At 40.4% G+C, this 14,918-nt stretch overlaps 1 protein-coding gene and 1 non-coding gene across 7 annotated transcripts in view; one reads left to right on the plus strand and one right to left on the minus strand.

Annotated features, from left to right (window-relative positions):
* Positions 1-14,918, minus strand: part of HECW2 (HECT, C2 and WW domain containing E3 ubiquitin protein ligase 2) — a 344,914-nt gene that overhangs the window by 129,724 nt on the left and 200,272 nt on the right. For all 6 annotated transcript variants that reach the window (XM_073218419.1, XM_037009109.2, XM_037009108.2 and 3 more), the window contains one exon: positions 6,420-6,527. In XM_073218419.1, the coding sequence (XP_073074520.1) occupies positions 6,420-6,527 (108 nt within the window). The remainder of the gene's footprint in view (positions 1-6,419; positions 6,528-14,918) is intronic.
* LOC118970707 (U6 spliceosomal RNA) lies at positions 14,711-14,817 on the plus strand. Its single transcript, XR_005058763.1, has one exon. It is a non-coding gene; the product is annotated as a U6 spliceosomal RNA (small nuclear RNA).

Below are 14,918 nucleotides of genomic sequence, written 5' to 3' on the forward strand. Positions count from 1 at the left end.
GTGGCCGTTAAGATGGTGATCGCAGGCATGACAGAACACAGAAGACAAGCACTAAACAGGAAGAGTGCCAGGCAGAAGGGGACACAGACTGTGGAGTCAGAGATCTCTCATGGCACAAAAAGGCCCGGACTCAAACTTAGAGATGAGAATGTTAGCAGAGGAAGTCGGCAGTGAAGAGCAGCCAAAGCAGGGAAGCAGGAATGAGCGTTCCGGGCTTGAGCAACAGCAAGACCTACACAGGAATCTAGCTTTACTGTCACTTCAACTCCCTGGGAACACGTCCTCAAAGGACTCCGCAGAACATGGACACAGGCATTTGGTTATTACTGAAACAGCAATACCAGCAAAGATTTGAGCAAACCTTACATTCCCACTTGCTTTCTTCCAAGACCAACAGCATATTTTCTGCAAGAACAAAGCTAAACAACATGTGCAAGGCCTGTCACAGCAGAACATGCTTAGTGCCAGGCATGAGGATTTACTTCTGCAGGCGCGAACTCATTAGTATCACATTCTAAATGCTGGAAACCAGCAGAATGTGAATCTGCCTGCAGTGGTACCTCACTGATCAAATTAATAGCTAGTGAGTAAAAAGCTCATTTCTCAATAAGGAGAAGGGCATTTTTATAAGACACCTTCCCCTAACTCTCTCTCAAGTTAGGATGCCATCCCCTCTTTTGTAAGGTTTTACAAGTCAGTTAGGTAACAGATTCTGAGACAAGAAAAACGTGACTACTTGTTTTTATTTGAGGATGCTGACAGGCCAGCTTTGCTAGCTGACCTTTTGGGTGTTACTTTATTTCTTGCTATAATAAAAATCTCCAATCCCTGTAACAAATTAGAATCCCTGAAACCACACATAAACTTATTCTGCATTGTACAAGGTAGATTTTGTGGACATGATCACCAGAAACACTGCAGAGCTCACAGCTGCATAATGCTTTTAAAAAAAACATGCAAAGCTGAGGGGATTTGCACAGACCACCCATCACAAAGCTAAACACACATAGGCCGGTCACTAGATAGGAAAACAGTGCTGAACAGAACTAGGTGTTTGCACCTGGACTGAAATGAGCCAGCTCTTTCAGCAGGACACTACTGAAAATTTCTGCCCCTAAAATACAGGAATGTTCCATGCTGAGTGGGAGTTTTCATCTCTAATTATTTAATGCTTTAGGAGGCTGCTCAAGACTTTATAAAATGACTTTTTAAAACTTATACAGAATAAGTTTATGTATGATTCCAGGGATTCTAATTTGTTACAGGGATTGGAGATTTTTATTCTAAACAACATCCCCCTGAGGAAGAGAGAAAAAAGAGAGAGAGCAGCATTTTGATTAATGTACTTGAACATGTTAGTTATGGTTGGAGGTAACTAAGAATACTCAGAAAGGTTGGAAAAAGGAAGGCAGCATTCATGCTTCTATTTTAGATACAATTTTTGACTTCTAGCTGCAAGAGGAAAAAGAAAAGCGGCTCCTCAGACACAGATGCAAGGCCAAGGGAAAGCCTCAGTAAGGGAGGAGCCCACTGCCCAGGGCCAGTCCTGCGCACAGGCTGCGGACCAAGGAGCAATGCAGGGTCCCACCAACCCGACAGCGGCCCCTCCACAGCCAACACCTTCTCCTACTGGTGTCAAATCATGGGCAAAACATTACAGCTATTCCTTCAGATGATAAAAAGCAAGAGTATTTTCTCCAAAAATCTGCTTATAGAAAGCATATTGCCTCACAGGGCAGTGAGCCAAGATAAAGGTGGGGCCTCTCACCAGAACCTACAAGGACCTCCTGCCAAGAAGGAAGAGCCCCGCCCTGCCCCAGGGGCATCTTCCTCCCTTCGAGGCCCCTTCTGAATGGCAGAAGCCAGTCAGGACTCATGGAAACACCTTGTGGGCCTCTCAGTTACCAGGATACTTTCAATTAAACAGCTACTAAAATAAAGATTTGGCAGCCTCTATTTAATTCTGACAAGACATACAAGCCCTTTTATTTTCAAATTTATAACTTACTAATTTCCATAAATATAAGTGAAGACATCCCCCAGAGCCACAGCATGACAGCTCCATCCCCCCACACAGATGCAGGGGACCGCTGTGCCATGTCTCTTTGGATTTGTTTTGGGGGCAGGGTGGGCTAGTAGAAGGGCCTTTGAACTGTGTTTAGGAACTGAAGCCTATTCCTAAGCAAAGGGGTTTCTGTACCTCTGTGATGCTGACAGTGTATTTCTAAAGCAGTCATTCTACCATCTGTGTTGGAGTTAATACATGAATAAAATGTTTCCACAGAGATCACGCGAGACTTGTAAAGCTGGCTGCTTTCAGGGAGGGGAAACCAGTGACAGGGCATGAAGTTGAGGAGGCATTTTACTTTCACCTCTGCCTTTTAATATTATGCTCTTTTCATATATTACCTATTCAAAAATCATTTTGTAAAAGCAATGTCAACTCAGGTACATTAACTCTTCGGCATAATTATAAGATTCCATTTCAGGCTTTCTGTAAAAGGGTTCTACAGGCCACCCTTGAAAAATATGGTTTTGTTTCAGACTGGGATCTTGTCCATCACCTTAAACAGCCAGAAGATTCACTTAGGCAGTAGTTTGTTAATTGTTTATTTCTATTTAGAAAGTCTGGATTTTCCCCAAGTGTCTAGAAGTTGGATATTTTGAACCACAAAGTGGATAGAATGGAAATGACCTTCCTTTAATCATTTATATTAAAACAGAATAATTTTTTTAAAAGTCAAGCTAACTGCAATTTATTTTATAAACCCAACTTTAACCATCACCGTATGTTAACCATTAACCTTTTATTATACTCTTAATAGTAGGATTCCTGTTCATAGGCTCTTTTATTCAGAGGCCACAAATTAGGAAAAAGGGAGCACTTTTTAATCCTCATGCTTTTGAGGAAATGTGCCTGCCTTTCTAATGACGTGCTGATTTCTCATGTACACATTACTGCAAGTTGTCTTCTCTTTCACAAGAGCCAGTGGGGCCTGACATGTCCAGGCCCTCATCTGCTAAAGCTCAGATAAACAATCATGAAAATCAGAGAGAGAATACCAGTGCAGATGTGGAAGAGACCTAACAGGATTAAAAAACTAACTGGACTCAAAACAAAGAATCAGGAAAAGCACCAACTTCCCCTCCAAGAGGCAAAAAGGCCCTTCTGATGTCAGTGGGAAAAGGCTTAGGAGAGGATATTGGGTCAGAGGCTCTGACAATACAAAAAAGAAGCTGAAAAAAATACCCCACCTTCCACCAATGAAAAGCCGCCCATAAAGGTTCTGTTCTGACAAAGTAGTGCATGTTGGAAATCACATTAACCTCAGCACCAGTCAGAGACAAGGCTCTCCTTTACACAAGCCGCTTGCGTCTCTGAGGCTCAGGTTCCTGATCCTGTCCACTTCCCAGGGCTGAGACAGGTAAGTTATGTGAAAGCACTATATAATTTATACAAATATCAATGTTCCAATATTATCCTTAATGATCATAAAGCAGTTCAGTACACAGCAATGAAGTTTACTGTGTCTAAGTTCATTCACTGATCCAGGATTTAGTGAGTTCCTAGAATAGCAAAACAGCCCAAAACTGGCGCTTTGTAATTTCCTCACAGGCTGAGGAGAGATAGATGGACAGTGAATAAAAGGAATGAAGAAAGGACAGAAACAGGTCTGAGTGAATGAATAAATGCATGAATGAATGACCACAGTCTATGAAAGACTGTACAAAATAAGATAGACACCTTGGCATGCCAAGACCACTCTTGAAACTCCTTAATTTCAAAACTCAAGATGCATACTGTAAAGATGACCCGTTTAGTTTCTACAAGCATAAGTTCATTTGAGGAATATTTTGGGAGTCTTATGAAAACTACAGGCAGATGACGCTGACCCTCCTTCCATGCCTAGGAAAGTCATCTACCCAAAATTAAACCTGTCTTTGCCCTTCAAGTTCATTTAAGTAGGCCCTGTAATAATGTAAGTCAGGCCCTCCTGCCTCCTCTGGGGATGTATCCAGACAAACTAAAGCCATCTTTACATTCAGAAATAGCTTAGAGGGTGTTCAAATCCAGGTTTGCCCATGAACTTAGGTCAGTTTTCAGAGAATTTTACTTTGTCTGTACTTCTGATAAGCTAAAGATGAATTTTCTTTCTGAAGATGAAAGCAGAAGTTTAAATATCATAAGTTTTCAAGATCAGAGGTTGAAAATAAAGAAGTTAACTCCACTACCACCACCCTTTTCTTGTTAAGTTCCATGCCATCAGCTCCAGATTTTCAAGCACAATTTCACTATGCTGAGAAGTCCCCTTAGGTCTGCTCTAGCCAGATACGGGGTAAAAAAAATGATGTCTAGAAGACACAGACTATACAGGTAAGTCCTGACATAAACAGCACCAGAGGTTTTTACATTGAATGGATACTGAAAGGATAGGTATGTATACCGGAAAGACATTCTAGTTAATGAAGATAAACTTATTCTAAAGCCAAATCTTTCTGTAAATCTCACTCTTTTGACCTAATTTATGTAACTTTTCTTGGTCCGTCAAAAATATATTACTGAATATTTCCAGTTTTACAATCATGCTACACAATATCCCCAATTATGTGTGAAAAATAAAGGTAGAAATTAGAGGAGAAAATAAAAGAAAAAAAACCTCGTTTTTTCTTCAATTCAAATTCAATGCCAAGCCCAATTCTATTAAATTGTGAGGTGCAAAGAAAAACATTTGTCAAGACAGAGATATTTACTAGACTCAAATCAGCCAGGACATTATGAATCTCTGACACTTTTGAGAGGAGAAAGAAAATCAATCCATGGCAAATTGGATGCTCTGTAAGTGGTTTTTATTCCCACATAATGTTCCAAATTATAGCAGCATGTGATACTGACTTCTTCCCAGGTGTTCTCATGTGCGGCATAACATGGGTCTGCAGTCCTCATCAAGAGGCAATCATTCACAGCAGCCTTCAGCATTCTGGAGTGAAGAGGAAGGTTCTTTTATCCTTTCCCCTGAAATTCAGTTGGCAATATTTCTCAGCTAGATCAGCCTCTTGAACTCTGGGATCCATTCAAAGAAGCATTCACCCTGAAAGTAAACCCAGCTATTTCCATTCCATTTTTTTTCCTACATTCTTTTATCACTTATTTCTCTCATTACATAGGTAGTCGGAAGCAATGTTGGAAAGTAAAGAAAAGGAGAAATTGGCAAAAAACTAATCACTCATAATTTCACCTCCTACAAGCAACCCTTATTCACATTTTGGAAAATCTTCTTCCAGACTTTTTTCTAAATGCTATGATATTGGTTGGTATTATGCTATGTGTATTTGTTTTATCCCCCCTCACTTACTGATATATCATGAGCATTTGCCCTTAAAAACTATACTCTATTTAAGGATTTAAGACAGAATCTGGATGGAAATTGAACTAAATACTGGCTAAATTCTGAAAAGTATATAGTCCTTTGGGGACAGAAGCAAGAATAGAGAAAACAATGAAATGCTGACCTACCAGTACGGATGGAAAAGAAATCACCTGATGCCTTCAATGGCGATTTAAAGTAATAGATGTGAATATTTTAAAATAACTTTTACTGAAGTTTTATATACCTCAGTAAAAATATGCTTACAGAAGATTTCCATTTAATCAAAATTTACTTTGAATTGTAAGGTTTAATAAGCACCACCCATAAGTACTAGTAGCCACACACAAACACACACTCTCTCATATTAAATCCCTTGTATATGGAAAACTTAATTTTTTCACAGAGCTAAATAACTCATAAAAATTTTAAGGAGCCCATTACATGAATGAAGAATTCTGCAAATGTAGAAGTTGGGCCAACTAGTACATCATGTATCCATTTGCAGCCAATTTCTGATTCCTAGTAAACTGACCTCTATGGCAGCGTGACCCAGACTGTCTCATCTACATGTGTCAGGACCAGGACCCAAATGCAAAAGTCTACTGCTGGAAGAAATAACAGCCATATATTCTCAAGGCAAATATAAATGTTAAGGTAACTGAAGTCCTGAATTATTTTTTCTGCTCCCTGATATTAATATAATAAATATTAATTATAAATGTATATATAGGGATATATAAAATGTATAAAGTATTAAAATAACCATAACTTTATACTTTACATTCATAAGATATATATAATGTGTATATGTATATATACAAACATATGTACACACACCCATACACACACATACTTTCTTCAGAACAGGTGAATATTCTCTAATGAGCATTTTCTAAAACAATATATTTTCTAGTTTGGAGACCCATGGCATAAATATGTAAATCACAGCCAAAACCTTTAAAATAACATTCAGAAAAGACTCTGAAAGATTTCTGTACAGTAGTTATACAATATTCAGTGATAAACTTATATTTTATACTAATTACTTACGTTCCATGAAATAGGGTCCAGGCTCAATTCTCCATACAATTTGCCCTTTTTGTGTTCCAGTCACACCCCTGTTTTTAGAATCCCAGAAGTTGGCTGGAGAATTCTCATCTGGAAAACCAAAGAAAGATTTTTCAGCTTAATTATAACCTATTTGTTCTTAGCTCAAAGACTAATACAAGTTCTAAATTATGTGGAAAAAAGATAAAGGGGAAAATATTCATAAACACTATTACCAATGACTGGTCCCAGCAGATTACTACCCTGCATTTGCACATCTGCATCTAGAGGGGAGCAATAGATAGAAGGTGGCACCCCTGGGCCCAGCTGACCAGTATCGCCGAAGGACAAACCTGCAGAGAACCCAGGGCACAAGGGCTGCAGCCGAGAGGAGGAGCTGAGCTGGGGAGTGAGGGAGGGCAGGGTGTGCTCCCATCATTAAACCCTCTATGAAAAGGAAAGTGGGAGTAGAGCTGGGAGAACAGAACACAACTCAGGCTGGGATGAAAACAGGGACATTCAGCCATGAAACTGAGTCAAGACACAGTTCAGGTTTGCCATGAGCCGTGTTCAGGGGACACCAGTCAAGGCCTCAAGTCTGCTGGGCAAACTTTTACAAAAAAGGCCAGAGGTGGTAAACCTCAAGCAATACAAGAAAAAGAAAGGGAGAGAGTTTAGGCTGTTGTATGGAAGAAAGATAGAAAGGACAGCGACCTCAGGAACAGGCTTGAAAGCAGCCTGTTCCAAGCTTCCTGACCTCATGGCAGGTAGAAAATGGTACTATTTGTTGGCACACTGGGGTAATGACAGAGATGCTGACAACTCAGAATGACAGGCAGCAATGCTCCGGCTGCTCCAGTCTCTGCCCCATCACTCTCAGCACTGAAGGCATTTGTATTCCATAACTTGCTCATATCACACTAGTTTGAAGCTCTGCCCTAGGGCCTAAAACAGGACCTGAAACTAAAACCATGAGAAGGAGAGTGTCCGGAGTTTTATGGGTACACGAAAATGTGTACGGTAACACTGGCTCTTCAAGTCAGATGCACCTTATTTGTTGGCCCCAATCCCCTTCCCAGGAAAAAAGAAGAGGGATAACATTTTAACTGAGAGCAGGAATAAAGTGGCAGGGTGAAGTAAGAGCTACACTAAAAAAGGAAGGAAGGAGAAGAGTTCCCAAGCCCAAGGGAATAACCTGAGAAGAAAAACCTGGCTTCTAAGAGGATGAAAGAAACAGAAAGCGGGCCAAAGTGAGGGGTCAGATAACCCACCTCTGGGGGATTTCTGTATCTGGTTGTGCTTGGCCCTCACTGGTCTCATCATATTGATAAGCCAAAGGACTTTGAGGGGAATGGCCTTTCCATGCCATTTGCAGTCGGTACATGATGTCAAAGATTCTTTTTGTGAAAGGCCATGAAGCAGCCACTGTTCCTTACAAGGATGGAGAGGCACCTCAAAGAGCAAGGCAAGGCAAACCACTCCATTCCATCATGCAACTACAACACCGTGAGGCGGGTGTTTGGGAGGCCCTCTGGGGATCGCCTACAACTGCCCTTGAAAGAAGTCTTGTGGCCCCGTAGGGCAGAGCCTACTCACTGACTACCCATCGAGCTTCTTCCTTGCCAACCAAGCCCCAATTTTGTCCAAAGCAGAATGTTCCCAGTTAAAAATACCTCTCGAGAATCCCTAGCAGCTAAGGGTAGCATGTGGCATAGTTCTGACTAGTGAGATGTAAACAGAAGTCTGCTGGGTGGGACTTCTGGGAAAGCTCTCATTTTCCTGATTGAAAAAAGGACTTACCCAGGAATCCTTTTGCTCCTCCCCCTCCCTTCTTCTCCAATGAGAGCACAAGCTAACAATGGCAGAGTGAGAAGCTGGAAGCAATCATGAAGCTTCTTTAAGCTCTGCACCCACCGCTTGCCTTCAGGCTTCTCACTCCCTAGGTAAACATGAATTCCTATTTGATCAGGACCTTGTGGCTGGGTTTCTGTTTCTTGCAGCTTAACACCATTCCTAAGAAATACCCACCATCCTAAAAACCACTCAGTGAGTGAGACCTGTCGTGCCTGACACAGAATCCCCAAGACTGTATCACTCACTTCTCCAGGTTAGACAACACAGGTAATGGCTTCCCTTCTAAACATAGTTTAAGGGGCAGAGCGGCTTGGATGGGGAGAGGGATGCTCATGTGTTCACAAATAAATGTACTTTATTAGCTGTTTGTTACTGGAAAAACACAGAAAGCTAAACACTGCAGGGAAAAGAACACAGGTAGGGAGTAGAAGGTGTGTGGCTATTCAAAGCACTTTTTAAAAAAATGTGGCTATGCACATATGAAATCTTCTAAAAATGTTGTTAGAGTTTCCTCCTGAGGCCTCAGGAAAGATGCAGCAGCATCACTCTTGTTCTAAGGAGGAACTACCAGGATCTCTGCACTTGTCACATGTGACCTCACTGTGAGAAGGTTTGCATTGCTGGTATTCTCCCCAAGCCATCAGGTAAGCTGAACAAGCACACATCCTTGGGTAGATGGACAACTGAGGAGGCCATAATGGGATAAGGAGAATCATTTTAAGTGCTCTGAGCTCTGGACAGAAGTGAGGCCTGAGGCACGACACAACCCTCTACACACTCCCCGGAAGAGAACTTGGACAGAGGACCCATGTTGGCATCTCTCCTGTTCCAACAAGGGTCACTGAGGACTCTCTCCCTGCCAGCCACATTCACGTAGAGGCAGAAATACTGTGCTACACGAATATCCTTCCTCAGTCTCAGGAAACAGGGAGAACAAGTGACGGGTGCTTCCTTCCGAGGAATAGACCTAAGGTCAATGTTCAGTTCACACATTAGCTTGAGTTGGGACGACCATATGTCTTTGACATCAGTTCTCCTCTTTGGTTCATAGACCATGTACACAACTCCAATGGTAGAATTTATGATGTTTAAAGAAATTAAGGCTAGCCCCTTGGAGCAAACTGTTGGAAGTACACCATGGAACTCAAATGACACATATGAGAAATGGGTCAGAATTAGGATGAGCAGACCCAGAGAAGTTCAAAAAGTCTGTTTCTATTAAAAAAAAAATCCAAATGCCACAGCAAAGGACCATCCAATAAACTTTCATGGGGAAGAGCTTATTCCCACCAAGCATTACATGTGACAGGTAGGAGATACCCAAGTTGATTAATATTCTGGTATTCTAGATTAAAATTTTTCTCTGACATTGTTTCTGATAATTTATTATCCCCGACAGATACAAGCACTTCTGCCATCAAGAGGCAGCTACCCTTACTTGAAAATATCAAGTCCCCAGAAATTATAATCATAAATATATTTCTTCCTTTAACTGAATAAAGGTTCTGTAGAACAAAGAAATACGATCGGTCTTGAAAACCAAATATCAATCGCTCCATTTATATTTGGCCACTTCCCTTCTCCATTTCTCTTACCTATTCAAATCTGACCCACTGTCTTCACATCCCTACCTAATGTCCACCTCCCACTTGGAGCAGAATACCATCCACAACATGGGAGGTATCAGGCCTCATCTCCCTGGCTTCTCCATCTCCATACTACCTCCTTTTTTGTATCCATACCTACTTCTTGTCTTCTTGTCCAGGGTTCTACCCCCTATTTTGGTGGTGTCTTGACCCAATCGCCTGTACCAGGCACTTTCTCTCTCTCACCTTGATCTTTAGCTTCTCTCTCTCAACCTAAAAAAAACATGTCAGCTTCCATGAGGCACACTTGTCTGGGTTTTGCTTTTGCTTTTGCTCTTTGACCATTCATTACCTTCTCTTCTCCCTTCCTGTTCTCATTCTTACTTCCCTTCCTACTAGGATTAAAGTGTCTGTTCTCCAATTACAGTTGAGTCTGTATTCTAGGAGTATATTCTGAATATTAAGGTAATTTTCTAGCTGGAATATAATTACAAAAAGAAACACAGGAGATGTTTATTTCATGTACCTAAATGTCTACTCTAATTTTGTTTGATAGGGTTTATAAAAAGCTTGTGCACTCATGTCTCATGTATCTTCTTTGTTCTTTTATAGTATAGTTGGCAGTACATTTCATATAAAAGCAATGCGCACACACACAAAAAGCCCTAAAATCCTTTCAATATAATTTATATACCAATGTATGAATATTGTAGGAACATTATCAAAAAAATTTTGAAAATCTTCACTCTGGCTTTATTTTAGCAATCCATGATACTTTTCCAAAATGATTTCATTTAATATTGCTTTAAATTACTCTTTAGGGCTATTCCAGTTAATTTTGTTACTAATACTGATATTACTTCTGCTAAGGCTACTTCTCCAAAGGAGAAACAAAAAAAGTGTTTGGACTGGGGAAACAAAGGGATAGAGATACAAGATTACACCACACTTCTCTTCTATTAACTATGGAGTATAGTGGCTCAGAGAATTTTCTCAGATCTGATTATTTAGGAGAAACAGGTCTCTTTTCTTTAATTAAAACCACATGATTTTTAGGAAGACTACCTTAGAGTCTTAAACAGAATCTGTATATAGAAGCAGACTTAACATTTCCTGCACACTCACCAGGTCACAAGGCATCATTGGCTAACTTTTTAGCTAATCAGTCCTCCACAGCAATGACAGCCCAACCCCATTGCTCACAGTGAATATGCTGGGGATACTTTGATTCAGTAGGTTTGAGTTGGGATGCAGGAATCTGAAATTTACCAAGCACCCCAACCAGCTGATTCTGATACAGATACTATAAAGACCACAAATTGAGAAATTCTATTCCACAGTTGTTTCTGGGGAAATTGAGCAATCAAAGCAGTGCCATGAATCGTGCATATCTCTATAATTATTGCCCTCTCATTTGTTAGCTTGTTCATTCATTCATTCAGTCACTCACTGAAAAGCATTTACTGCCTGTGATGAAGATCAAGAACATCCATTTCCTGGAAAAAGGAGTTAGCTGTAGTAGGAGCAGACTCGCAGATAAGGCACACTGCAGCGCAGAGAGCTGCAGTGGAGCTGTGCACACACAACGTGTTAAAGGAGAGCAGAAGATTGATTAGTGTTCCCTGTGACGGTGTATAATTAATCCATGCAGCTCTGGTTCTATCAAGTTTGGAACATGCACATGGAGAAATCCTTTGTGATTTGAGCAGTCATTAAGGTGTCTCATCCTGTCCTTTGCTTCACAGTTCCTTAGACATAGTAATTTACCTCCCAGGGTTCATTGTTTGGGCTCCAAGAATAGTCATCAGAATCAACAAACAAATGGGCATATTTAGAGCTGAATTCAGTGGTAAAAGTTACTATTGTTGCCTGAACCCTAGAAGGTTATCCTTTTCTTCCTTGGAAAAGTAGAATTAATTACATTAACCTACATTGTGATTAGAAAGAGTAATTTTTAAAAAAATGAAATGAATTATTCTTTAAATGTCACAAAAACAAAGTAATGTTAAGCATAAAAACTTTTGTTTTCAACCTCTCCCTTCTCCATATATTTCATATACAGAGATAAGTATGAAAATTAAAAGAATTTTTTCTTGGATGATTTTTGGATTCCAGAAAATGTTCTGTGACTAGGCTTTCAAGATAGTAAAATATACACAAGACATGATCAAACCTATCAAACATACCCAAACATAATCTGGATTTGGAAATGTTTCTATGTCTATAATAGTATTTCCAAAACCCTCCATATAGTACTGGAGATAAAATAGCAACAAAAAGTACTCAAGCCTTCATTCTTCTATCAATCAACCCTGGTAAATGAGAAAAGATGAGAAATTTTAAGAGGAAGATTCCAGGTGACAGACTATGTCAGAGAGATGGAAAATTATGTTTACAATTTTTCTTTTGCTTTGAAGTATTCCCTCTCCACATTTTCTCAAAAATGACATAGGTATCAAAATTGTTTTAAATTACCTTCTAGATACAAGCTGAATATAACTATGTCCTGAGATTGGATCATAAAGGGGATGTGGCTTTATTTTGGCTATAGCTGGAAATTAGATGCCCTCTGTAATTTGGGCATTGCATGGGTTTGGGACTTGGAGAGCAATACTAAGCTACAATTTGAATCAAAATGATCCTTTTAGACCCAGACAAAGAGAACACATCTTCACAGGGACTGTTTGACTGTTAAAACTTCACAAATTTTTTACCAACATATTGTAGGAAAGTTATGGAATCCCACTGCAATGTGAGAGGGAAACAATGATGATGACTTTGAGAGCTGAACTACACTGTGAGGGAAGAGGGAGTCTCTACCACTGATCATGCCAAACAGAGCACGATCTTACCAAGTGCTATGAGAATTCATTAACAAACTTCCTCACAAACTTGTAAACTTGGCATTAGCCTTTAACTCAATCTCCCTGGATGCCCAATTCCTTAACCCTGAAGCTCTCTTTGGAGGGAAAAAAGAGTGTCAGACATGCTTAGAGATTATAATCAAGATAACACACCATGGCTGGAACACACCCACTGGTGACTATGGCTTTGGAGCCACTTGAATGGCTTTTTTCTTGTAGACACAGAAAGATTTGCTGATTGGAATGCACCAGAGATGGGAGAAAAAGACAACAGCACAATACAGGTCAGAAGAAGAAACAAAGTCTGAGAAGAGCTGATGACATGTCTATAACGTCTGGGTTTGGGGTTCAGTGTGCCCTGAAGGGCATGCGCATTGCTGCCTGGGAGGCAGCCCCGGCAGGGTGCAGTGGAATGGGGTGCTCATGTGATGCAATGCCCTGCACCAAGGATGAGAGAGATGTTTCATTGTCATCTCCTCTATGGGAGGCCTCTATGGGAGGCCTCCTCTAGGTAGAGAACAACCTAGAGAGTGGGAAATCTTTCACAAGATCCACCCTGGGAGACTTACAACCCAGTCCTCATCACAGCCCTAAGAGGCCTCCTGAACACACACCTCCAGAAATGCTGGAAAGAGAGGCAGGATATTCTGCTAAGCAGCTTCCTATATAAAACATTCGATCCTAAACAATTCAATTAAATATTCAATTGACAAAGGAGGAAATAACCCACAGACCAATGAGAACAAATACTTGAACTCATTTCAGCAAATACCCACCAAAGAGTTCAGCCAGGGCTCAGAATACAAGATAAGAAAGGGCAGTTCAGCAACCATTTCTTAAAGAACCCATTTTAAACACAGGTAGTGTTTACATATTGAAAACATGCTGTCCTCTGTTCAGTGGCTCCCTGCTTCTTTCAGAATAAAATTCAAAGCCTTGGTGAAAGCTTACAGTGCCCTGTAGCAACCTGGCTACCTCCCTACCTCCCAGCTCTGGTTTCCTTTCCCTACCTTCTCCTATTCCCTCCTTGCTCCTATAGCAGTACTGGACTCCTTTATATTGATGGGAATCAGAATGCCGCACTAAAATATGCCACTGTGAGCTGAGAGCAAGTAGCTCTCTTTCTCTTTTATGTCCAAATTTGTAAAGGTGTCACCCTTTACTGTACCAAAAAGAGAACAACTCTTAATCACCAAGAAGACTCCTACCAAGGAGAAGGAACACACTACAATCTGCATATAACCTTGCCTTTCATTAGCTTCCCCCACTTCCCCTTTCCCACAATGTGCCACCTCTAGAAGCCTTTTTTACACCTCTTACCTTTTTAACAAAGGGCAATAGATTGTGGGGAAGTAACTAGACATCCTTTGGAGTGGAGGTGGGTGGGTGAGGGCCAGGAGAGGAGGGTGGTGGTCAGACTTCACCTTGTCTGTTAGAGGAAGATTAACTGGGAGTTATGAAGCTTAAGGCTCTTTCTGCCCCTGTTCTATCTAAATAAATTCTCACTTTTGAAAAAAAAAAATCATAGTTTGCATGGCTTTTTTCCTCTGACATCCTTTGTCTAGTTACTTCCCCACAATCTATTGCCCTTTGTTAAAAAGGTAAGTAAACACCTGAGTCTAACCATTTCTTTAGGTCTTCATTTCTTTTCCATGAAGGCTTCTGTGCATGTAAAAATTCACATTTTCACATCTAATAAAGTATATATGCCTTCTCCTATTATTTTTTTTTGTCTTTTGTCAATCTTATTTGCAGGTGCCAGTCATTGAAACTAAGAGGCTAGAAGAAAGTTTTGCCTCACCCCAATAATGTCCTCACAGGTGTGGTCAGGGTTCTGACGTAGCGTGTTTGCTTGGGCTGTTCCATTTGTCTGGGACTTTCCCACCATATACTCTATGGCTCAATCTTTTCCTTCAAATTTTTTTTCTTGCTTACATATCACCTTCCCATTGAAATCCACCTTGATTTTCCTATTTAAAAACTGAACTCAGTGCTTGCTTTGGCAGCACATATACTAAAATTGGAATGATACAGAGAAGATTAGCATGGCCTCTGTGCAAGGATGACATGCAAATTTATGAAGCGTTCCACGAATTAATTTTTTAAAAAATCTGAACTCATGGCTATCTTATTCTGCTCAGTTTCTTTTTCATAAACCTTATAGCTATCTAACATACTAAATTGTCTATTTACAATTC

Source organism: Manis javanica, chromosome 12 (assembly GCF_040802235.1).
Source record: "Manis javanica isolate MJ-LG chromosome 12, MJ_LKY, whole genome shotgun sequence".
NCBI lineage: Eukaryota > Metazoa > Chordata > Mammalia > Pholidota > Manidae > Manis > Manis javanica.